This window comes from Dryobates pubescens, chromosome 7 (assembly GCF_014839835.1).
Source record: "Dryobates pubescens isolate bDryPub1 chromosome 7, bDryPub1.pri, whole genome shotgun sequence".
Lineage (NCBI taxonomy): Eukaryota > Metazoa > Chordata > Aves > Piciformes > Picidae > Dryobates > Dryobates pubescens.
In genome coordinates, this window is record NC_071618.1 from 43,560,675 (window position 1) to 43,584,576 (window position 23,902).

General features: G+C 53.6%; 1 protein-coding gene across 1 annotated transcript in view; it reads left to right on the forward strand.

Annotated features, from left to right (window-relative positions):
* Positions 1–23,472, forward strand: part of SETDB2 (SET domain bifurcated histone lysine methyltransferase 2) — a 60,486-nt gene extending 37,014 nt beyond the window's left edge. Inside the window, exons 15-20 of the mRNA XM_054162921.1 lie at positions 297–343; positions 5,636–5,694; positions 7,385–7,451; positions 15,784–15,906; positions 16,749–16,820; positions 23,055–23,472. Coding sequence (XP_054018896.1) covers positions 297–343; positions 5,636–5,694; positions 7,385–7,451; positions 15,784–15,906; positions 16,749–16,820; positions 23,055–23,194 — 508 coding nt within the window. The 3' untranslated portion in view covers positions 23,195–23,472. The remainder of the gene's footprint in view (positions 1–296; positions 344–5,635; positions 5,695–7,384; positions 7,452–15,783; positions 15,907–16,748; positions 16,821–23,054) is intronic.
* Positions 23,473–23,902: the final 430 nt, after the last annotated feature.

The following is a 23,902-nucleotide window of genomic DNA, read 5'->3' on the forward strand; positions in this document are numbered from 1 at the left end:
GGATGCCATGATCCTGAAGGTCTCTTCCAACCTGGTCTATTCTATTCAGAGATGTTGAGAGGCCCCTGAAGCTCTGAAAGTCAAGACATAAGCTTGTGTGTGTGTGTGACTTTACAGGAGGTGCTTTCCTAGGTGGGTGATGGGGAGCAAAAAAATCCTGGTAACTTTTTCTAAGTGTTTTTCAGTTTGTTTGATGAGAAGAGGGGAAACCCTCTGTGAAAATCCATCAGTGTGACTCTCTTTACCTCTTTATTAATACTTGTTCTCTTTCTCTTAAAATTGAACTTGCATTTTAGAGTGTTCTGCCCAAAACATGACCCAGGCAATAGGACCAATAACTATGGTGAGTTTCTTTTAATGGCTTCCTTGGTTTCATGTGTTTTGCAGTCAATAACTCATCTGAACCAAAAAGTTGCTCCACCTCTGTACTGAATGGTGGATTTCTAACCTTCCAGGAGTGGTTAGGTTGAGATCCATGGGTATGCACAAAAGTCAAGAGGACTTTTTTGATGAAGTAGGAAGTGTCTGTATTTGGTCTTCCCCAAATCTCCCTCAGAGCTGACTCAAAACATTATGGAGCTGACCTTTCATGGAATTACTCTGACTCTGTGCATGCAGGTAGGCTTAAGCAGCTTGTCAAATCCATGCTCATGAGGGGTGCACAGGCTTTCACTTGATGAGCAGAGAGTGCTGGTACAGGAGTGGGCACTTTGGGATTTTTGTTGGTAGATACAGAATAGAATTAACCAGGTTGGAAAAGACCTTGGAGATCATTGAGTCCAACCTATCACCCAACACCATCTCATCAACTAAACCATGGCACCAAGTGCCTCATCCAGGCTCTTCCTAAATACTTCCAGGGATGGTGACTCCACCACCTCCCTGGGCAGCACATTCCAATGACCAAGCTCTCTCTCTGTGAAGAATTTCTTCCTAACATCCAGCCTAAACCTCCCCTGGTGCAGCCTGAGACTGTGTCCTCTTGTTCTGATGCTGCTTGCCTGGGAGAAGAGACCAACCCTCACCTGGCTACAACCTCCCTTCGGGTAGCTGTAGACAGCAAGAAGGTCTCTCCTGAGCTTCCTTCCCTCCAGGCTAAGCAACCCCAGCTCCCTCAGCCTCTCCTCCTAGGCTTGTGCTCCAGACCCCTCTCCAGCTTTGTTGCAGCATTCCCATTTTCATCTTGTGTATTCACTGGTAGCAGCAGGGCCTTTCCTCCTGAAGGATCCCAAAGAGCTCTGTTGAGCCTAACAAAAGGGTTGTACAACCCCTGTTAAGGGATTGCTTCCTTTGTTACAGAAACACAGCTTCCTTTGACTGTCCTGGCCCTGGTTGATTCAGGTAGTCAGGAATCTCATTGAATTAACCAGTGCTGTGACTTTGTGAACCTAATGCAGATGTTCTTACTCAGAACAGAGTGGGTCCTGGGCTGGCCTTCACTTTGAAGTTCAGCCTAGTCAGACTGTGAGCACTGCTGGCTTGCCATTAGTGGTGTGCTCCCAGTGAAGTGTGGCTAATCTTGACAGCCTGGCTCTACCCTGATGCCACACCAGGAGTGGGTTAGGTGATTTATTGTTTAAACTTCTAGTCTTAGAACCAGCCTGGAACTCAGAACAGACCAGACAGTCTCTTTAACAGCTGGTATTGCTATGGTTCACTAACCAGGGTAGTTTTGCTTTTAGTTTACCCTCAGTTCTGAGTCCTGCCATTCCCTTCTTGTACAGGGGACTCAAATGAGTTCTGTGCTCTTAACAGTTGTCAGGCTGTTGGATCTCTCTGTGGTCCTGAGTAGTCTCCTGCCTACTAGGCAAGGGTTGCTTTGTTTCCTGTTTAAGATAGGAGTGTAAGGCATTAGGTCCACCCCTGTAGACCACCTCCTTCATAAGGAAGGCTTAAATATTAGGAGGCTGAAGGTCTTGGTGCCTTCAAGTGCTACATATACAATGCATAGTCTCTTCCCTGGAAGGTCACCTCTGGAGTCACTTAATTTGTAGTCTCTCTGTTTATGAGGGGCAAGTGGGTTCTGCTGGCAGTGTCTGCCTTGCCTCCTCAGTGTGCTTCTCCCACCTCTGTCTGAGAGAGCAGATGCACCCCAGGAAGTGGGGGGCAGTTGTGAGAGTTAGGTAAATGACACTTGGTTCCCCCAGCCCAATATCTTCTGCCTCTGAGTAGCTCTCAGAGTGACTCAGAACGGGCAGGAGTGCTGGTGAGCTGGCTGAAGCAGCAGGTGCTATGGCCCAGTTCTGGCCCATCTGGGCAGGCAGAGGACACCTGCCATGGCTGCATGTGCTGGTCTGCACAGGGCAGGGAGGGAGATGGGCTGGGATGGAAGTGCTGTGGTTCCATGGTAGAGTTTTGACTTCTAAGATCCATCTTGGTTGAAGCAGCTCAGCTGTTGCCCTGGTGCAGGCTGAGCCGGTGCTGGGCTCTGGAGGAGCAGGAGCTTGTACAGAAAGGCTTCCTCTCCAGGCCTGTTTTCCATGGTAGCTTGGAGAAAATGAGCTCAAGGAACAACCCCTTGTTCTCAGTCCAGGAAACATTCCTGTGCTGAATTGCCAGGGCTCTGCTGTGCAGTTGCAAGGGGATGGGGTGCCTTAGGGGCCAAGAGCTCTCCTTGCAACTCTGCAGCAGGGATGGGAGAGAGGTTTGCACTCGAAATCAGGCTCCAGCCCCTGCTTAACTGGAGATGTTGGAGGTGCCCAGAGCAAAGGCTGACAAACAGAACAGAGAAAGAACACTGTGGGGAGCAAGAAGAGTTGGCTGCTCTTCAGACTGTGGCCTTCTTGTTTTGTAAGGCATCCCTAAAGCAGGCATCAGGAAAGGGTGAGAAGATGCTGCCACAAGTCAAAGATGTTGTGGTAGACAGCAAGAAACACTTTGTGCCTGCACCAGTGTCTCCTGAGCTGCTCCAAATGAGGCCAGGAAAAACACAAGCACCAGTACCCAAAGCCCCAACTTGTTTCAAGAGCCTTCCTGTACCAATAGTAGCTCCTCATTGCTCTTAGTGAGGCTGATTTCTGACAGGAAAGACCTTCCTGAGTGCTGCCCAGAGGCTGTGGAGTTAAATGGGAAGGGGGCTGCCATGGCTTAACCTTGGCTGGCAGCGAAGCACCAGGCAGCTTCTTGCTTATTCCCCCCACCCACTGAGATGGGGGAGAGAATTGGAGAGGTGGGGAGGAAAGTAAAAGTCATTAAGATACAGACAGTCTTAACAGGACAGCCAAGGAAGAGAATGATGATGATGATGATGATAAAATAGCAACAATAGTAGTTACAAAGTTAGAACACACAGCCCAAGTGATTCACAATTGCTCACCACTCACTGACCAGTGCCCAGCCACCTCCCAGGCACTGCTGTCTCCTGGCCAAGGTCCTACAGTTTATCTCCTGGGCATGATGTCATATGACTTGGAATATGCTTTTGGTGCATGTGGGTCAGCTGTCCTTGCTTTGTCTGCTCCCAGCCTCCTGTGTCCATCAGTTTCCACTGGCAGGGCAGTATGAGGAGCTGCAAAGTCCTTGACTTACTGTCAGCACTGCTCAGTGACAGCTAAACCATCAGTGTGTATTCAACAGTTTTACACTATCACACTATCACCAAGGGTGGAAGAGACCTCAAAGATCATCAAGTCCAACCTGTCTCCACAGACCTCATGACCAGACCATGGCACCAAGTGCCACATCCAATCCCCTCTTGAACACCTCCAGGGATGGGGACTCCACCACCTCCCTGGGCAGCACATCCCAATGACGAACGACTCTCTCAGTGAAGAACTTTCTCCTCACCTCGAGTCTAAACCTCCCCTGGCACAGCTTGAGACTGTGTCCTCTTGTTCTGGTGCTGGTTGCCTGGGAGAAGAGACCAACCCCTTCCTGTCTACAACCACCTTTCAGGGAGTTGTAGAGGGCAATGAGGTCACCCCTGATCCTCCTCTTCTCCAGGCTAAGCAACCCCAGCTCCCTCAGCCTCTCCTCACAGGGCTGTGCTCCAGACCCCTCCCCAGCCTCATTGCCCTTCTCTGGACACATTCAAGTGTCTCAATGTCCTTCTTAAACTGAGGGGCCCAGAACTGGACACAGTACTCAAGGTGTGGCCTAACCAGTGCAGAGTCCAGGGGCACAATGACTTCCCTGCTCCTCCTGGCCACACTCTTCCTAATGCAGGCCAGGATGCCCTTGGCCCTCTTGGCCACCTGGGCACACTGCTGGCTCATAACTAAGTACAAACTCTCACACTAAGTACAAAACACAGCACTGGACCAGCTACTAGGAAGAAAATGAAGCTTATTGCAGCTGAAACCAGGACAGGGCCACATAACTCCACTGTGTTTAAAACCCTGGGGGTTTGGCGGGTGGTTGCATCCTGTAGCTTTCTCTGCTCTTGCCACTGACCTCTTTGCCAGAGTTGTCCTTCCCTCTTTGTGGTGCTGCAGCTGTTTTCAGCAGCTGCCAGTTCAGATGTTGGAGAGAGGCTGGCACATGCTGATGGGAAGGACAGAGTGAAAGCAGACATGTTTGAGGAGATACCACACCCCAGCAGGAGAGACACTTCATGGCATAAATAGTACTAACACTCAAATTGCTTCTGGAGGTTTCCCAGGAGGATCAGTGGAAAACCTAAATGCCATTTGTGTGTCTGTGGGCTACCCAAACCAGTTCTTAAGGTAGCCTTACATTTTACACCCCTGAGGCTCTATTAACATAAGAATTGAATGAAGAGCAAGCAGTTGCCATTCATCAATGTGCCTGAAGTTTCTACCACCTAGAGGCAGTGCTGCTGCTGGGGAGATTAAATCCACTCTGCCACAACCAGAGAGCCTTGTGTTAGAAACTGGGATTTGCTTTACACTGAGTTTAAGAGGCTCAGTGATATCCCTAACACTGCAGTGATCTGCAGTTCTTGCCAGTGGTTCCCACCTGCAGTTATTCTGGCATAGGTGTGGTGGGTTGAAGTTTCCCATCCCATTAACTCACCCAGTTGGAAGCAAATGGAAGCTGTATTCACAAGCAAAATCTACACTCTACAATGGAATGCAATGAATGTGTACAAAATAGGCAGGAGTTACAGTGTGCTACAGGTATTTACAAGCAGAAAACAGCACAGAAAAGCCCCCCTGTAGCCCCCCTCTGGGTTCCCAGAGAAGCAGGGAAGCTGCTCCACTCCCCCCCACCTTGCAACAGAAGAAAAGGAATGTTAGTCTTGTCTCCAAGGCCAGCCAGAAGCAGGTTCTCTCTCCTGAGTGAGGCAGAAAGCAGCTAAACCCACAGGAGAAAAGAAAAGGAATGGGAAAAGTGCAGTGTGAAAGACTGTTAGGGTACAGCTGTGTCCATCCCACACACTTTGTCCAGTGAACTAGTTCAGAACAATCTCCTGGTTTCCTTTTCACACCCACCAGGGAAGGGTTTGTGTTTGCCTACTTTCCTGCAGCTGCATTTTAAAGGCACAGCCTAAACCTGCCTCAGTGGGAGTGATGTGGATCCCCCTGAGCTGTCAGGTGTTTGGGGGAGAAGCTGGAATGCTCTTGCCTTGACACCCAAAGTGCCTCAGTGCTGTAGCTCCTTGGGACAAGAGGGAGTTTGAGTGCTGTGGGCTTGTTAGTCTGATGCATGTGTTGCTTTGCTTCTTGAGTCACAGGTGCAGCTAACAAGAGAAGACGACACACACTGAATTGTGCCTCCCTCACAACACAAATGGTAAGTCTGAGTTTAAGTAGCTCTAAAGCAGCAACCCCCATCTGCTGTGGCAGAGGGCTCATTCAGTGCAATAGTTTGACATTGGATTCAGAAAGAGACCTCCTCACAGAAGCAGTAACTTTTCCATCACAGCTGCTTTGTTTTGATCTTGTCACTCTGTCAAAGCAGCCTCTGGGCCTGCCTCAGGCAGAGCCAGTGCTGCCTTCAGGTAATGTGGCACAAATGCAGGGAGAACTTACAAACCACACTGACTCAGTGGCTTTGATCTTGACACAGCATCATAGTGTCAGTCAGGGTTGGAAGGGACCACAAGGATCAGTTCCAACCCCCCTGCCATGGGCAGGGACACCCCACACTAGAGCAGGCTGGCCACAGCCTCAGCCAGCCTGGGCTTAAACACCTCCAGGGATGGGGCCCCAACCACCTCCCTGCACAACCCATTCCAGGGCTTCACCACTCTCCTGGGGAAGAACTTCCTCCTCACATGAGCAGAAAGAGCTTCCCTTTGGAGGCTTCTCTTCTTTGGAGGTAGTATGGCCCTCAGATTTGCTTAGGGCTTGGCAAAGCTTCCATTAAAAATGCTTTTGATGGATGCTGAATTAATGTGATGGGAAACCTCAACCCACTTGGCCTTTCAAACTAGTGCTTCCTTGTTTGTGAGCCTGTGCACATGGGAAGTGTGGCAGATTTCCATTGCAGAGCAGGCACTTGTCAGTTCTGCTGGTGAAGATGGCATCCTGAGGGCTGGGGAGCTGTCAAGCAGAGCATCACTCTGCTGGGGCAGTTGGTTTAGAAGATGGGATAGAAAAGCTAGATCTGTTTAGAGAGGGAAATAGATTTGGTTATCTTACTTTAAGTTTTGAGGTTATTCTCTTGGCTCCATGGAAGTATGCAGAGGAACTCCATTGGCCTTTGGTGGGGGGAAGGATTTCTCCATTCTGTAAGAGTTACCATCTAAGTTTCCTTGGGAAAAACTTCTGCCTTTCCCACATCCTGAGAATAAAGTCCAACCTGTGACCCAGCACCACCTAATCAACTAAACCATGGCACCAAGGGCCTCATCCAGGCTCTTCCTAAACACCTCCAGGGATGGGGACTCCACCACCTCCCCAGGCAGCACATTACAATGGCCAATCTCTCTTGCTGGGAAGCATTTCTTCCTAACATCCAGCCTAAACCTCCCCTGGCACAGCTTGAGATTGTGTCCTCTTGTTCTGGTGGCCTGGGAGAAGAGACCAACCCCCACCTGGCTACAGCCTCCCTTCAGGGAGTTGCAGAGAGCAAGAAGGTCTCCCCTGAGCCTCCTCTTCTGCAGGCTAAGCAACCCCAGCTCCCTCAGCCTCTCCTCCCAGGGCTGTGCTCCAGACCCCTCCCCAGCTTTGTTGCCCTTCTCTGGGCACCTTCCAGCAACTCAACATCTTTCCTAAACTGAGGGGCCCAGAACTGGACACAGGACTCAAGGTGTGGCCTGACCAGTGCTGAGTCCAGGGGCACAATGACCTCCCTGCTCCTGCTGGCCACACTGTTCCTGATGCAGGCCAGGATGCCATTGGCCTTCTTGGCCACCTGGGCACACTGCACAGAAATACAGGGGCTTTTCACCTTTCTACTAATCCAGAGGTAAAATAATGAGAACAAAGCCCTAAGTGCCAGCAGGATGTACAGCTGTGCTGTTTTGGTCTCCTTGCAGGGCACAGAGGAGACAGCAGAAGAAAGCAGTTTACGAATACTGAAGAGGAAAAACAACAGGCATCAAGGTATGGCTCCCTGGCTAGAACAGCTAAGAGGTGCTGTGCTCTGTTGTGTTGAGGGACAGAGCTAGGAGATGCCTGATAGCAGTGGTGCTGCAGATGTTCCTGTGGTATTCTCCTGAGAAGAGTGGCTCCCCAGGCTCTGGCAAGGAGCAGAAGTCTGGCTTGCAGAGTGGCTGTGCAGGTCTAATAGTTGTGCAGCAAACAGATCTCTGTGCTTTTGGCTGAGGCTTGGTGTGTGCTGTGAGCTGCTGAATCCACCTGGGAATGCCCCTGCTCTGGCTGGCTGCTGTGTGCAGCTCTGTGCCTCCAGCAAAGAGTGGTGCCCCTACCTGACCCCCTCCTCAATATCAGTGCAGTTAGATTTGAAAGGGAATCAGTCCTCCCTTGTGCCCCACACCTCACTCTCCTTGTGCCCCTCATCTCACTCTCCTTGTGCCCCTCACCTCACTCTCCTTGTGCCCCTCACCTCACTCTCCTTGTGCCCTCACCTCACTCTCCTTGTGCCCCTCACCTCACTCTCCTTGTGCCCCTCACCTCACTCTCCTTGTGCCCTCACCTCACTCTCCTTGTGCCCCTCACCTCACTCTCCTTGTGCCCTCACCTCACTCTCCTTGTGCCCTCACCTCACTCTCCTTGTGCCCCTCACCTCACTCTCCTTGTGCCCTCACCTCACTCTCCTTGTGCCCCTCATCTCACTCTCCTTGTGCCCCTCACCTCACTCTCCTTGTGCCCCTCACCTCACTCTCCTTGTGCCCTCATCTCACTCTCCTTGTGCCCCTCACCTCACTCTCCTTGTGCCCTCATCTCACTCTCCTTGTGCCCCTCACCTCCCTCTCCTTGTGCCCCACACCTCACTCTCCTTGTGCCCCACACCTCACTCTCCTTGTGCCCCACACCTCACTCTCCTTGTGCCCTCACCTCACTCTCCTTGTGCCCCACACCTCACTCTCCTTGTGCCCCACACCTCACTCTCCTTGTGCCCTCACCTCACTCTCCTTGTGCCCTCACCTCACTCTCCTTGTGCCCCTCACCTCACTCTCCTTGTGCCCTCACCTCACTCTCCTTGTGCCCCTCATCTCACTCTCCTTGTGCCCCTCACCTCACTCTCCTTGTGCCCCTCACCTCACTCTCCTTGTGCCCCTCACCTCACTCTCCTTGTGCCCCACACCTCACTCTCCTTGTGCCCCTCACCTCACTCTCCTTGTGCCCTCACCTCACTCTCCTTGTGCCCTCATCTCACTCTCCTTGTGCCCCTCACCTCACTCTCCTTGTGCCCCTCACCTCACTCTCCTTGTGCCCTCATCTCACTCTCCTTGTGCCCCTCACCTCCCTCTCCTTGTGCCCCACACCCCACTCTCCTTGTGCCCCACACCTCACTCTCCTTGTGCCCTCACCTCACTCTCCTTGTGCCCTCACCTCACTCTCCTTGTGCCCTCACCTCACTCTCCTTGTGCCCCACACCTCACTCTCCTTGTGCCCTCACCTCACTCTCCTTGTGCCCTCACCTCACTCTCCTTGTGCCCCACACCTCACTCTCCTTGTGCCCCACACCTCACTCTCCTTGTGCCCCTCACCTCACTCTCCTTGTGCCCTCACCTCACTCTCCTTGTGCCCTCATCTCACTCTCCTTGTGCCCCACACCTCACTCTCCTTGTGCCCCACACCTCACTCTCCTTGTGCCCCTCACCTCACTCTCCTTGTGCCCCACACCTCACTCTCCTTGTGCCCCTCACCTCACTCTCCTTGTGCCCCACACCTCACTCTCCTTGTGCCCCTCACCTCACTCTCCTTGTGCCCCACACCTCACTCTCCTTGTGCCCCACACCTCACTCTCCTTGTGCCCCACACCTCACTCTACTTGTGCCCTCATCTCACTCTCCTTGTGCCCCACATCTCACTCTCCTTGTGCCCCACACCTCACTCTCCTTGTGCCCCACACCTCACTCTCCTTGTGCCCTCACCTCACTCTCCTTGTGCCCCACACCTCACTCTCCTTGTGCCCCTCACCTCACTCTCCTTGTGCCCCACACCTCACTCTCCTTGTGCCCTCATCTCACTCTCCTTGTGCCCTCACCTCACTCTCCTTGTGCCCCACACCTCACTCTCCTTGTGCCCCACACCTCACTCTCCTTGTGCCCCTCACCTCACTCTCCTTGTGCCCCTCACCTCACTCTCCTTGTGCCCCTCACCTCACTCTCCTTGTGCCCACACCTCACTCTCCTTGTGCCCTCACCTCACTCTCCTTGTGCCCTCACCTCACTCTCCTTGTGCCCCTCACCTCACTCTCCTTGTGCCCCACACCTCACTCTCCTTGTGCCCCTCACCTCACTCTCCTTGTGCCCTCACCTCACTCTCCTTGTGCCCCTCACCTCACTCTCCTTGTTGCCCTCACCTCACTCTCCTTGTGCCCTCATCCTCACTCTCCTTGTGCCCCTCACATCTTCACTCTCCCTTGTGCCCCTCACCTCACCTCTCCTTGTGCCCCTCACCTCACTCTCCTTGTGCCCATCATCCTCAGCTCTCCTTGTGCCCTCACCTCACTCTCCTTGTGCCCTCACCTCACTCTCCTTGTGCCCTCATCTCACTCTCCTTGTGCCCTCACCTCACTCTCCTTGTGCCCTCACCTCACTCTCCTTGTGCCCTCATCTCACTCTCCTTGTGCCCCACACCTCACTCTCCTTGTGCCCCTCACCTCACTCTCCTTGTGCCCCACACCTCACTCTCCTTGTGCCCCACACCTCACTCTCCTTGTGCCCCACACCTCACTCTCCTTGTGCCCCTCACCTCACTCTCCTTGTGCCCTCACCTCACTCTCCTTGTGCCCCTCACCTCACTCTCCTTGTGCCCCACACCTCACTCTCCTTGTGCCCCACACCTCACTCTCCTTGTGCCCTCACCTCACTCTCCTTGTGCCCCACATCTCACTCTCCTTGTGCCCCACACCTCACTCTCCTTGTGCCCCTCACCTCACTCTCCTTGTGCCCCACACCTCACTCTCCTTGTGCCCTCACCTCACTCTCCTTGTGCCCCTCACCTCACTCTCCTTGTGCCCCACACCTCACTCTCCTTGTGCCCTCATCTCACTCTCCTTGTGCCCTCATCTCACTCTCCTTGTGCCCTCACCTCACTCTCCTTGTGCCCTCACCTCACTCTCCTTGTGCCCTCACCTCACTCTCCTTGTGCCCCACACCTCACTCTCCTTGTGCCCCACACCTCACTCTCCTTGTGCCCCTCACCTCACTCTCCTTGTGCCCCTCACCTCACTCTCCTTGTGCCCCACACCTCACTCTCCTTGTGCCCCACACCTCACTCTCCTTGTGCCCCTCACCTCACTCTCCTTGTGCCCCACACCTCACTCTCCTTGTGCCCCACACCTCACTCTCCTTGTGCCCCACACCTCACTCTCCTTGTGCCCTCACCTCACTCTCCTTGTGCCCCACACCTCACTCTCCTTGTGCCCCACACCTCACTCTCCTTGTGCCCCTCACCTCACTCTCCTTGTGCCCCACACCTCACTCTCCTTGTGCCCCTCACCTCACTCTCCTTGTGCCCCACACCTCACTCTCCTTGTGCCCTCACCTCACTCTCCTTGTGCCCCACACCTCACTCTCCTTGTGCCCTCACACCTCACTCTCCTTGTGCCCCACACCTCACTCTCCTTGTGCCCCCTCACCTCACTCTCCTTGTGCCCTCACCTCACTCTCCTTGTGCCCCACACCTCACTCTCCTTGTGCCCTCACCTCACTCTCCTTGTGCCCCTCACCTCACTCTCCTTGTGCCCCACACCTCACTCTCCTTGTGCCCCACACCTCACTCTCCTTGTGCCCCTCACCTCACTCTCCTTGTGCCCCTACACCTCACTCTCCTTGTGCCCCTCACCTCACTCTCCTTGTGCCCCACACCTCACTCTCCTTGTGCCCCACACCTCACTCTCCTTGTGCCCTCATCTCACTCTCCTTGTGCCCTCACCTCACTCTCCTTGTGCCCTCACCTCACTCTCCTTGTGCCCACACCTCACTCTCCTTGTGCCCCACACCTCACTCTCCTTGTGCCCTCATCTCACTCTCCTTGTGCCCCACACCTCACTCTCCTTGTGCCCCTCACCTCACTCTCCTTGTGCCCTCACCTCACTCTCCTTGTGCCCCACCTCACTCTCCTTGTGCCCCTCACCTCACTCTCCTTGTGCCCCACACCTCACTCTCCTTGTGCCCTCACCTCACTCTCCTTGTGCCCCACACCTCACTCTCCTTGTGCCCCACACCTCACTCTCCTTGTGCCCCACACCTCACTCTCCTTGTGCCCCACACCTCACTCTCCTTGTGCCCTCACCTCACTCTCCTTGTGCCCCACACCTCACTCTCCTTGTGCCCCTCACCTCACTCTCCTTGTGCCCCACACCTCACTCTCCTTGTGCCCCACACCTCACTCTCCTTGTGCCCCTCATCTCACTCTCCTTGTGCCCCATCATCTCACTCTCCTTGTGCCCACACCTCACTCTCCTTGTGCCCCTCACCTCACTCTCCTTGTGCCCCACACCTCACTCTCCTTGTGCCCCACACCTCACTCTCCTTGTGTCCCTCACCTCACTCTCCTTGTGCCCCTCACCTCACTCTCCTTGTGCCCACACCTCACTCTCCTTGTGCCCTCATCTCACTCTCCTTGTGCCCTCACCTCACTCTCCTTGTGCCCTCACCTCACTCTCCTTGTGCCCCACACCTCACTCTCCTTGTGCCCCTCACCTCACTCTCCTTGTGCCCCACACCTCACTCTCCTTGTGCCCCTCACCTCACTCTCCTTGTGCCCCACACCTCACTCTCCTTGTGCCCTCACCTCACTCTCCTTGTGCCCCACACCTCACTCTCCTTGTGCCCACACCTCACTCTCCTTGTGCCCCACACCTCACTCTCCTTGTGCCCCTCACCTCACTCTCCTTGTGCCCCACACCTCACTCTCCTTGTGCCCCTCACCTCACTCTCCTTGTGCCCCACACCTCACTCTCCTTGTGCCCCACACCTCACTCTCCTTGTGCCCTCACCTCACTCTCCTTGTGCCCCACACCTCACTCTCCTTGTGCCCCACACCTCACTCTCCTTGTGCCCTCACCTCACTCTCCTTGTGCCCCACACCTCACTCTCCTTGTGCCCCACACCTCACTCTCCTTGTGCCCTCATCTCACTCTCCTTGTGCCCTCACCTCACTCTCCTTGTGCCCCTCACCTCACTCTCCTTGTGCCCCACACCTCACTCTCCTTGTGCCCCTCACCTCACTCTCCTTGTGCCCCACACCTCACTCTCCTTGTGCCCCACACCTCACTCTCCTTGTGCCCCACACCTCACTCTCCTTGTGCCCCTCACCTCACTCTCCTTGTGCCCCACACCTCACTCTCCTTGTGCCCCTCACCTCACTCTCCTTGTGCCCCACACCTCACTCTCCTTGTGCCCTCATCTCACTCTCCTTGTGCCCCACATCTCACTCTGCTTGTGCCCCACACCTCACTCTCCTTGTGCCCTCACCTCACTCTCCTTGTGCCCCACACCTCACTCTCCTTGTGCCCCACACCTCACTCTCCTTGTGCCCCACACCTCACTCTCCTTGTGCCCTCACCTCACTCTCCTTGTGCCCCACACCTCACTCTCCTTGTGCCCCACACCTCACTCTCCTTGTGCCCCTCACCTCACTCTCCTTGTGCCCCACACCTCACTCTCCTTGTGCCCCACACCTCACTCTCCTTGTGCCCCACACCTCACTCTCCTTGTGCCCCACACCTTGTGCTCTCAACATCTCTTTAAGGGGAGGGAAGCAGTTCTGTCAGGTGGAACTCTGGAGCTGGGTTAGCAGAGCAGGTGCTGTGAGGGAGGTTGAGCAGTAACCCAGCAGTGAGAGAGGACTTCAGCACACCTTGAACAGGAGCTCACTGGGTAGGAGTTGGGCTCACTAAATGCTGGTACTGCTGCCACCACAGCTTGTCTTTATCTTTTGAACCCTAGGTGTACACAGGGTGCCTCACACAGCATAGTATTGTACTGTGTAAGTATGACATTGCAGCAGTGAACTCAACCACTGGACCCAGTTCTGCAGTTCTCATACTGCCCTAAAGGCCCTGCTGCAATTGCTTGTCAGGGTTATGCTGTTGCTTGGAAGTTTGGAAGACTTGGTGGTGATTGTTCACTCCCCTGTGGCTGTGCTTGGTGTGTGGGCATGGTATTGGTACAAAAAAGTGACTGCCTGAGGCTTCTGGTGGACTTTCACTACAGCTGTAAAGAAACAAGGAGCTTGGAAAATATCCTGGCACAGCTGTGGGGCCTGTGGTGGAAGGGAAGGGACATGGCTGGCCTCCAGTAAAATGAAGCATGGCTCATAATGCAGGCTGGCAGGTTCCTGTGAGCTGTCTGACAGCTCTTTCCTTTTGCACAGCCTGATAAATTGATCTTGCTGAAAGCTGTTGCTGTTGGGAACAGTCAGCATGGCCTCACCAAGGGCAAACCCTGCCTGACAAACCTGGTGGCCTTCTCTGAACAGGTGACAACAGTAAAGATGAGGGGTGAGCAACTGATGTCCTTTACCTGGCCCTGAGCAAAGCCTTTGGCACTGTCCCACCCCACATCCTGGTCTCCAGGCTGGTGACACATGGGTGTGATGGGTGACCACTAGATGGATACAGAACTGGCTTGATGGCTGCACCCAAAGAGTGGCTGTCAATGGCTCCATGTCCCAGTGCAGGCCAGGGACAAGCAGAGTCCCTCAGGGATCAGTCCTGGGACCAGGCTTGTTCAGCATCTTTGTGGGTGCCATGGACAGTGGCATTGAGTGCAGCCTCAGCAGGTTTGCTGAGGACACCAAGCTGTGTGGTGCAGCAGACAGGCTGGAGGGAAGGGATCCATCCAGAGGGACCTGGACAGGCTGGAGAGGTGGGCACAAGCCAACCTCAGGAGGTTCAACAAGACCAAGGGCAGGGTCCTGCAGCTGGGTGGAGGCAATCCCAGGCACAAATCCAGGCTGGGCAGGGACTGGCTGGAAAGCAGCCCTGAGGAGAGAGACTTGGGGGTGCTGGGGGAGGAGAAGCTCACCAGGAGCTCTCAGTGTGCACTTGCAGCCCGGAAAGCCAACCAGAGCCTGGGCTGCAGCAAGAGAAGTGTGGCCAGCAGGGCAAGGGAGGGGATTCTCCCCCTCTGCTCAGCTCTGCTGAGACCCCACCTGGAGTCCTGCCTCCAGTTCTGGAGCCCCTATTCCAAGAGGGATCTGGAGGTGCTGGAAGGTGTCCAGAGAAGGGCCAGGAGGATGAGCAGAGGGCTGGAGCACCTCTCCTGTGAGGACAGACTGAAGGAGTTGGGGCTGTTCAGTCTGGAGAAGAGAAGGCTCCCAGGTGACCTCATTGTGGCCTTCCAGTATCTGAAGGGGGCTACAAGAAGGCTGGGGAGGGACTGCTCAGGATCTCAGGCAGTGATAGGACTAGGGGGAATGGAATGAAGCTGGAGGTGGGGAGATTGAGGCTGGAGGTGAGGAGGAAGTTCTTCCCCAGGAGAGTGGTGAAGCCCTGGAATGGGTTGTCCAGGGAGGTGGTTGGGGCCCCATCCCTGGAGGTGTTTAAGCCCAGGCTGGCTGAGGCTCTGGCCAGCCTGATCTAGTGTGGGGTGTCCCTGCCCATGGCAGGGGGGTTGGAACTGGCTGATCCTTGTGGTCCCTTCCAACCCTGACTGATACTTTGATACCAGCTGCTCTGAGATGAGGACACATTAGGTAGCTGTTTCCCTTGGAATCCAGGTCTGACAAAGCAGATCTGTAAGATGGGCTGCAATAAACAAGCTTCACACCAGGCTTACTAGCAATAAAAGTAGCCTGAACTCTCCTAATCAATACTATTCACCTCTTGCACTGCTTTTTGTCCTGTGGCCTGCCCAGGTCCATGGTGTGGTCCTGAGGAGTGGAATTAAATAATGAACAACAACAAACAACCCAGGAAAAAACCAACCCACATCCAAAAACCCCAACTGAAGCAACCCAAACCAACAACCACACCACAGAACCAGAGACAAATCACTTGCTGTCCTGTGCAAGGGGCTGTTGAGAGGCTGTAGGGCTGGTCCTTGGCTTTTGGTGAAAGAAGCCAGCTCTAGAGCTGAGGCAATTGTACCCCCAGCACCTGCTTGTGTTTGCCTGACTGCATTGTTGTTGCCACTGAAAGGAGCTGAGTAGGTGGCTGGGGGCACCAGGGATTTGCCCAAGCACTTGTTACTGGAAGGGGCACTTGAGCCTAAGTCCTGGGCTCTGAAGCAAGCCAGGGAGGCTCACTTTGCAGGGACCTTCTGTGTGAGAGTGTGGTTTTCTGTTTTAACAGTTCAGATAGACTTTGTTAGGAAATGCAAGCAAGCTGGGCTGCTGGATGACATCTTTGAAGAGATGCTGGACACCCTTCACCTGGCACAGGAAAAACTGATGGATGACAACACTTCAGAAACAGGTATGGAGATGGGGTCTTAGAGCAGGAATGCTGATCTGAGTGGCAGGCACTTGGCTGTGGTCACTCCTGTCCTGCCAGATAGCTGGGTTGTGTCTTTACTTCTGCAGCTGCTCAGCAGCTGGAGAGTATTTTTTGCTGTACCTCTGCCGACTCAGCATTAAGGCCTTCTGACTTGGCATTTTTGAAGCCACCTTTCACCTGCTGGTGTAAGCACAGTGGACTCGAGAGTCATAGAATCAGGCAAGGTTGGAAGGGACCACAAGGATCAGCTAGTTCCAGCCCCCCTGCCATGGGCAGGGACACCCCACACTAGATCAGCCTGGCCACAGCCTCAGCCAGCCTGGGCTTAAACACCTCCAGGGATGGGGCCTCAACCACCTCCCTGGACAACCCATTCCAGGGCTTCACCACTCTCCTGGGGAAGAACTTCCTCCTCACCTCCAGCCTCAATCTCCCCACCTCCAGCTTCATTCCATTCCCCCTAGTCCTATCACTCCCTGAGATCCTGAGCAGTCCCTCCCCAGCCTTCTTGGAGCCCCCTTCAGCTACTGGAAGGCCACAATGAGGTCACCTGGGAGCCTTCTCTTCTCCAGACTGAACAGCCCCAGCTCCTTCAGTCTGTCCTTAGCCTGACCTCTTCTCCCAGGCACTGGAGAGAGGGCCTGAAGAAAACTCTGAGGTTTTATTTGGATCATTAAGTCTCAGAGATCTTTTCCAACCTGGTTAATTGTGCATTCTGAAAGTAATTACTGTTTTGCAGTACTTCCCAGGTTGATGTTAACAGCAGGGCTCTGTAACCCTTGGCTCTTGAGTATTTCAAGTCCAATTCCCTTCTCCTGCAGAGTATGAGGCGACAGTGACGTCGCTCTTCGACTGCGGCCTCTTTGAGAACATCCTCACCAATGTTCATTCAGGTAGGTCAGAACAGCCACCCAGCACTGGCACTTGGCATGGGTTTGGGTAACATGGCTGTGGAAAATGGACATCCCAAGGAGGGTTTTTGCTCAGCATCATGTAAACAGTTGAGTTAAAGCCGTTGCTGCCTGGATCTTTAGACATGCAGAGAGTCAAATCTGGCTGGCCTGAACGGGGAGGCAAGTCCCAGTCACACAGCTTTAAAAGACCAAAAGGTCTCTGCCCCAGGGAGCAGGAGCTTCCCTCTCCACGAGGGTGCTCTCCTCTCCTGTTTCTGCAGGCTGTGTCCTGTTCTCCAGCCTCCCTTCAGCAGTTTGCCTGCAGCGCAGCTTCGCCGCTGTCTGACGACCGCCGTTCAGACCAGATGCTGTGTTTCCATGAAGAGCATTAAACACTGAGCAGAGCTTACCTGGACCCCAGTGGCAGTTGTGGAGTGCTTTGGAGAACAAGCTGAGCATGCTTGGAGGGACATGAAAATGAAGGCAGGAGCAGTTGCTTAGGAGCAGCAGTGTGGAAAGAGGCTCTGGGGCTTGGACTCCAGCCTCAGCTGTTATAAACAAGGTCAATGCTGAGGCATCATGAGGGAGACTTGCCTAACAGCACCCGTGCTCTAACTCCTGATTCACTTTATCCCTGTGAAAAGGGAAATGGGGTTTAATTGGCTGATGCTGAGGTTCATCTTTTCTGATACCATCGGCCTGCTTTTAATGTCAAGGTCAGTAACAGTATCACAGTCTCACAGTCTCACAGTATAACCAAGGTTGGAAGAGACCCCAAGGATCATCAAGTCCAACCTGTCCCAACAGACCTCACGACTAGACCATGGCTCCAAGTGCCACGTCCAATCTCCCCTTGAACACCTCCAGGGACGGTGACTCCACCACCTCCCTGGGCAGCACATCCCCACGGCGAACGACTCGCTCAGTGAAGAACTTTTTCCTCACCTCGAGTCTAAACCTCCCCTGGCACAGCTTGAGACTGTGTCCCCTTGTTCTGGTGCTGGTTGCCTGGGAGAAGAGACCAACCCCTTCCTGTCTACAGCCACCTTTCAGGTAGTTGTAGAGGGCAATGAGGTCACCTCTGATCCTTCTCTTCTCCAGGCTAAGCAACCCCAGCTCCCTCAGCCTCTCCTCACAGGGCTGTGCTCAAGGCCTCTCCCCAGCCTTGTTGCCCTTCTCTGGACACATTCAAGTGTCTCAATGTCCTTCTTAACCTGAGGGGCCCAGAACTGGACACAGGACTCAAGGTGTGGCCTAACCAGTGCAGAGTCCAGGGGCACAATGACTTCCCTGCTCCTGCTGGCCACACTATTCCTAATACAGGCCAGGATGCCCTTGGCCCTCTTGGCCACCTGGGCACACTGCTGGCTCATGTTTAGGCGGGTGTCAATCATCACCCCCAGGTCCCTCTCTGTTTGGCAGCTCTCAGCCACTCTGACCCCAGCCTGTAGCTCTGCATGGGGTTGCTGTGACCAAAGTGCAGCACCTGGCACTTGGCCTTGTTGAATGCCATCCTGTTGGACTCTGCCCATCTGTCCAGTCGGTCAAGGTCCCTCTGCAGAGCCCTTCTTCCCTCTAACTGACCAACATCTGCTCCCAACTTGGTGTCATCTGCAAACTTGCTGATGACTGACTCAACCCCCTCATCCAAATCATCAATGAAGATGTTAAAGAGGATGGGGCCCAGCACTGATCCCTGGGGGACGCCACTGGTGCCTGGCTGCCAGCTGGCTGTGGCACCATTCACCACCACTCTCTGGGCTCAGCCTCCAGCCTGTTCCTAACCCAGCTCAGAGAGCTGCTGTCCAAGCCAGGGGCTGACAGCTTAGCCAGCAGTTTACTGTGGGGGACGGTGTCAAAGGCCTTGCTGAAGTCCAGATAGACTACATCCACAGGCCTCCCCACATCCACCAGACAGTCACCTGATCATAGAAGGAGATCAGGTTGGAGAGGCAGGACCTGCCCTTCCTAAATCCATGTTGGCTGGACCTGAGCCCTTGGCCATCCTTCAGGTGCAGTTATTGCCTCCAGGATAATCTGCTCCATCACTTCCCCTGGCACTGAGGTCAGGCTGCCAGGCCTGGAGTTTCCAGGTTCCTCCATCCGTCCCTTCTTGTGGATGGGGACCACATTGGCCAGTTCCCAGTCACCTGGGACAGAAACACCTCGAGGCTGTTTCCAAAACTGATCAAAGAGGAGCCTTTAAAATGAGCCTCTGCAAAGGAAATGAAACCCGTGCTGGTTAGGAGTGACACTGCAGGGGGGGGAGGGAAATTAACCACCTCTTCTCTGCCATCTGTAGGTCACCCTGTTATGAAGGAGCCAGAGCAACCAGGAGAGTTATAAAAAGAAACTTGGCTTTTATTTACCAGTAGATCTGTAATAAAAACTACAAATTTGGTTTGTTGGTTGAGGAATTCTGTTGCCACTGGGCAGCTGAGAAATGACCCAGAGTACTGCAGCAGGTGGAAAGGGAACCAAAACTCCCTGGGCACTCAATTGAGAGAAGGCAGAGAGTCTCCCCTGGGCACCCAGCACTATGCTCCCCAAAAGCTGTCTTGCAGAGGGCTGAGATTTCTCTTTGCATTCCCCTTTCAGCAGGGAGATTTCTCCTGCCTGCTGGAAACTGCTTCCACGTGGAGAGAGCACAAAAGCAATGGGGTCAAACCCTCTGCAGTACTCTGTCTTCCCCTTCCCAGTCGAGTTTGAAGGTGTGATCACAGTCACTAGAGAGCACTGCAAGCTGACAAAAGAAGGCTAAGATGATCTTCCTGGCTGGTTCCCTTTCTTGCTTCTCACCATGGGGCTTGGCCTTACTGCACCTGGCCTCAGCATGCAGCCTGGGACAGGGCAGGGCACCGCTGTCTGCCAGTGCGGCAGGGGAGGAGGTGGCTGATTGAATCTGCCACCATCCCCCTGGTGACCACAGTCATAACTTGACTGGGCTCCTGCAAGGGGTGGGCAGTCACCCCGTGCCTCCAAAGTTAAAAGGGGTACAGTCCCAGTGAGGTTTCATGCTCATTGTCAGTCATCATTTCCCAGACTGGACTCAAGAACAATCTTAACCTAGGACTTTGTGTGCAAGATGCTTAATGAGCTGCTGTAATGCCCAGACAATGCCCATCACGATCAACATCCCCCAACCTCTTCATCCCCACTTCAATCCTGGCAGAGCAGCACTTGCTCTGAGTGCCTTGCCTGAAGTCACAGACGTTCAGGGTCCGTGGTGGTGGTCTGCATCGCCACCCCCTGATGCAAATTCATCTCACTCTTCAGGGTCAATCTTCAGTGCCTTAGCTTCTGACTCTGTTGCTACCAACAAAGCTTCAAGGTGGTCTCTGTTCTGTAAGGAGACAAAGAGCTGGCCTCAGAGAAACCAGGCTTCACACTTAGAAAGTGGAGCCTGGCCACCAAACACTTCATGTGGTGTGTTGTCTCATGCCCAGCCGAGGCTCCTCAGGCCTGTAAGCCTCTAGGGTTTGCCAGCATCATGGGCACAATGCCAGTGGATGGTGACTTCATGAGCACAGCTTGGTTCCCCTCTATTTGTGGTAGGGACTTACTGCTTTGTGCAGCTGGGGCATGGCCAGTGCCCATTACTGGTTCCATGGGACAAACTGCTTGTATTTGGGGGGTTCCATATGTTCCCCATCAGCTGCTGACAGTGAAAAGTGCTGGTGCCAGCTGTGTCTTGAGACATCAGCGTGTCTTTTAATCAGACCATTGCTCCACTGCCCCATGAGCCTGAGGGTAACACAGGGCTATGCAACACCCTTCTGATTCCTTCTTCTTGTGCCCAGTCTTGCACTGTGGTTGCTGTGAAGTGATTCATTGTCACTCTGGCTACAATCAGGCATAGGTAGGATGCTGAACCATTGCTTCAGAGCTTCAATTGGTTGAGCTCCTGTGGCAGGCCTGGTAGCCATGGCCATGTGTCAGCCTGAAACTTGCTGCTGGACTGTAGCTTCCCCATGAGAGGGTTCCAAAGGGCCAATATAATTTGCCACATAGTCTTGTGTCTGATATGTTGGGCTGGGGCTTGATGTGGGTGGCTGGCCTTAAGCCTTATAGAACAGAATAGAATTAACCAGGTTGGGAAAGACCTTTGAGATGGAGTCCAACCTAGCACCCAACAGCATCTGATCAACTAAACCATGGCACCAAGCACCCCGTCCAGGCTCTTCCTAAACACTTCCACTGATGGTGACTCCACCACCTCCCTGGGCAGCACATTCCAATGGCCAATCTCTCTTCCTGTGAAGTACTTCTTCCTAACATCCAGCCTAAACCTCCCCTGGCACAGCTTGAGACTGTGTCCTCTTGTTCTGACACAGGCTGCCTGGGAGACAAGACCAACCCCCACCTGGCTCCAACCTCCCTTCAGGTAGTTGCAGAGAGCAAGAAGGTCTCCCCTGAGCCTCCTCTTCTGCAGGCTAAGCAACCCCAGCTCCCTCAGCCTCTCCTCACAGGGCTGTGCTCCAGACCCCTCCCCAGCTTTGTTGCCCTTCTCTGGACACCTTCCAGCAGCTCAACATCTTTCTCAAACTGAGGGGCCCAGAACTGGGCACAGGACTCAAGGTGTGGCCTGACCAGTGCTGAGCACAGGGCACAATGACCTCCCTGCTCCTGCTGGCCACACTGTTCCTGATGCAGGCCAGGATGCTGCACACAGCCTCCCACCCACACACAACCCTCCCCCTGCACACAGCCTCCCCCCTGCACACACAACAGCAGCAGCAAAGGGTTTTCTGCACCAAGAAGCTGCAGCAGGAGGGAGGCAGAAGGCCAGAGGCATACACAATGCTGGCCTTTTGGGGCCTAATGTAGGAGATGTATTGGGAGGGGGGGAGGAGAAAAGAGCACTAAGGCCTTGAGTATTCAGGCATGGATGGGGGGGGGAGGTTTTTCTTGGTGTGCAGTAGACAGTATGGATTTCTACATTGTGTATTCTGGATGGATACAGTCTGTGGTCTCTATATGTCTTTGAATACAAGTCTGTGGGAGCATTTTCTTTTGCTCCCTGGTGGTGGTAAGATGCTGTCTTGCTCCTTAAACCAAGACAGGATGGTTCAGGCTCTGCAGTTCAGAATGAACAGGAGTAAATGGCTGGAGCTATTTCCCCCACTCCACCCACTGCAACTTTGGAGCTCTCCTTCAATGTCTTCCCTCCCCCCCACAACGAAAAGCAAACACCACATTCAGGTTTGGGAAAAGAAAAACCATCAACAGCTTGTCCTTTAACTCAAACTCTTGTGGTCCCACCCGCTGTGAGGAAATCGGCTCACTACACTGCTCAGAGGTCACAGACACCCCTGGTGCTCTGTGACCAATGCAAGGGCTCCATCTAAAGCTTGCAGTTAGCAGTGCAAGGCTGCGGCAATGCTTCTGAATTCTAGCGAGGCCTCTTAGCGAGGTCTCAGCCACTGCAACAGTCTGGGACATGTGGAAGGTGTATGCAGCCAAGGGAAGCAGAAACACAGGCAGGCAGGGGGGGTACCTCGTTTGCAAAGGACAGGATGTGCTGTCAAAACATCTTAGCCTGGAGAAGAGGAGGCTCAGGGGAGACCTTCTTGCTCTCTTAACTACCTGAAGGGAGGTTGCAGCCAGGTGGGGGTTGGTCTCTTCTCCCAGGCAACCAGCACCAGAACAAGAGGACACAGTCTCAAGCTGTGCCAGGTTTAGACTCGAGGTGAGGAAAAAGTTCTTCCCAGCAAGAGAGATTGGCCATTGGGATGTGCTGCCCAGGGAGGTGGTGGAGTCACCATCCCTGGCCCTGGAGGTGTTCAAGGGGGGGATTGGATGTAGCACTTGAAGCCATGGTTTAGTTGTCAGGAGGTGTTAGGTAATAGGTTGGACTTGATGATCTCTGAGGTCTTTTCCAGCCTGGTTGATTCTATGATTCTCACATCTGCTGTGATGGTTTCCATGGATCCTGTGCTACTTTCAGGTCACAGCACATGGCTGAACAGAGTGTGCAAGGCTACTGCTTTGTGTTTGACTCTTTGATATTGCACCTGGTCTCCTTCCCACACCACACAGCCCATCTCTTCAGGAGGAGACCAAACATGCAGGGTGTAACACTAAAGACCTCCCATCAGAAAGGCAGAGATGCTCTTGTGGGTTAAAGCAAGCAGTGGTAGCCTCTGCAGAGTGAATCAATATGTAAGCTGGCTTTTGAATCGCTGGTAGTTGCATATGAATAAAAGCTTTTATCCCTTTCTTCTTTCCTAACAGGAGCAGAGCTGAAAATCCAGGAACTTCTGGAAAGCAGAAAAAGTCTGGATAACAAGATTGAGCTACTGCAGGACTTGAAGGAGGTCGTCCTTCCTCCCCCAGAGAGCAGTGCCAGTACCTCGAGCACGGTGTCTGAATAACCCTTCCTGTAACGGTGTCAATGTCTTCTAATGATAGAAACCATAGAGCACAGCTGGTTGATGTCTTCAGTAATTCCTCTCCTCCCCTGCCAAGACAAGGACACAAGCAAGGACTGGCTGTCCTACTCCTTTTTATACCTCACAGCTGCAATAACTGTAAGTTGTCCCTTCAGGTTTAATCATGGATCAGTGAGTGTCCTCCACCACTTGGGGCTTGTCCCTATAATGCTCAGCAAGGCTTCCTTCTCCAAGGTCAGGGAGCGTGAACGGCCACAGGACACTTGCCACAGTCAGTTTAACCATGGCAGCACTTTTCTGACTGGCTGGTAGCTGCTTCACTGCCTCCACCCAGACAGTGGTGTTTCAAGGACCACACTGCTGCTTTGGCTTTCCAAAGAAGATAAATCAGCAGAGCTTGCACTTAATCCAGAAGGCTTCTGAAGTATGCAGAGGAATGTCTTCTGGTGGTGGTGGTTCCTGAGTGACTGCTTCAGGGGTCACCAGTTCTGCTGTAGTGGCAGTGATGAAACAGTGTTTGCAGGCAGACCAGCCGTGGTTGAGCATCACACTCTAGGCAGCGTGTAAAATGGATCAAACAGGGGACTGTATCTTCCTTTCTCCATTAAGAAATGATACCACTCACCTGTGTTTTGTCCTAGCAGAATTGTTTGAATACAAAAAACAAAGAGCATTGTTTAGCTGCAAAAG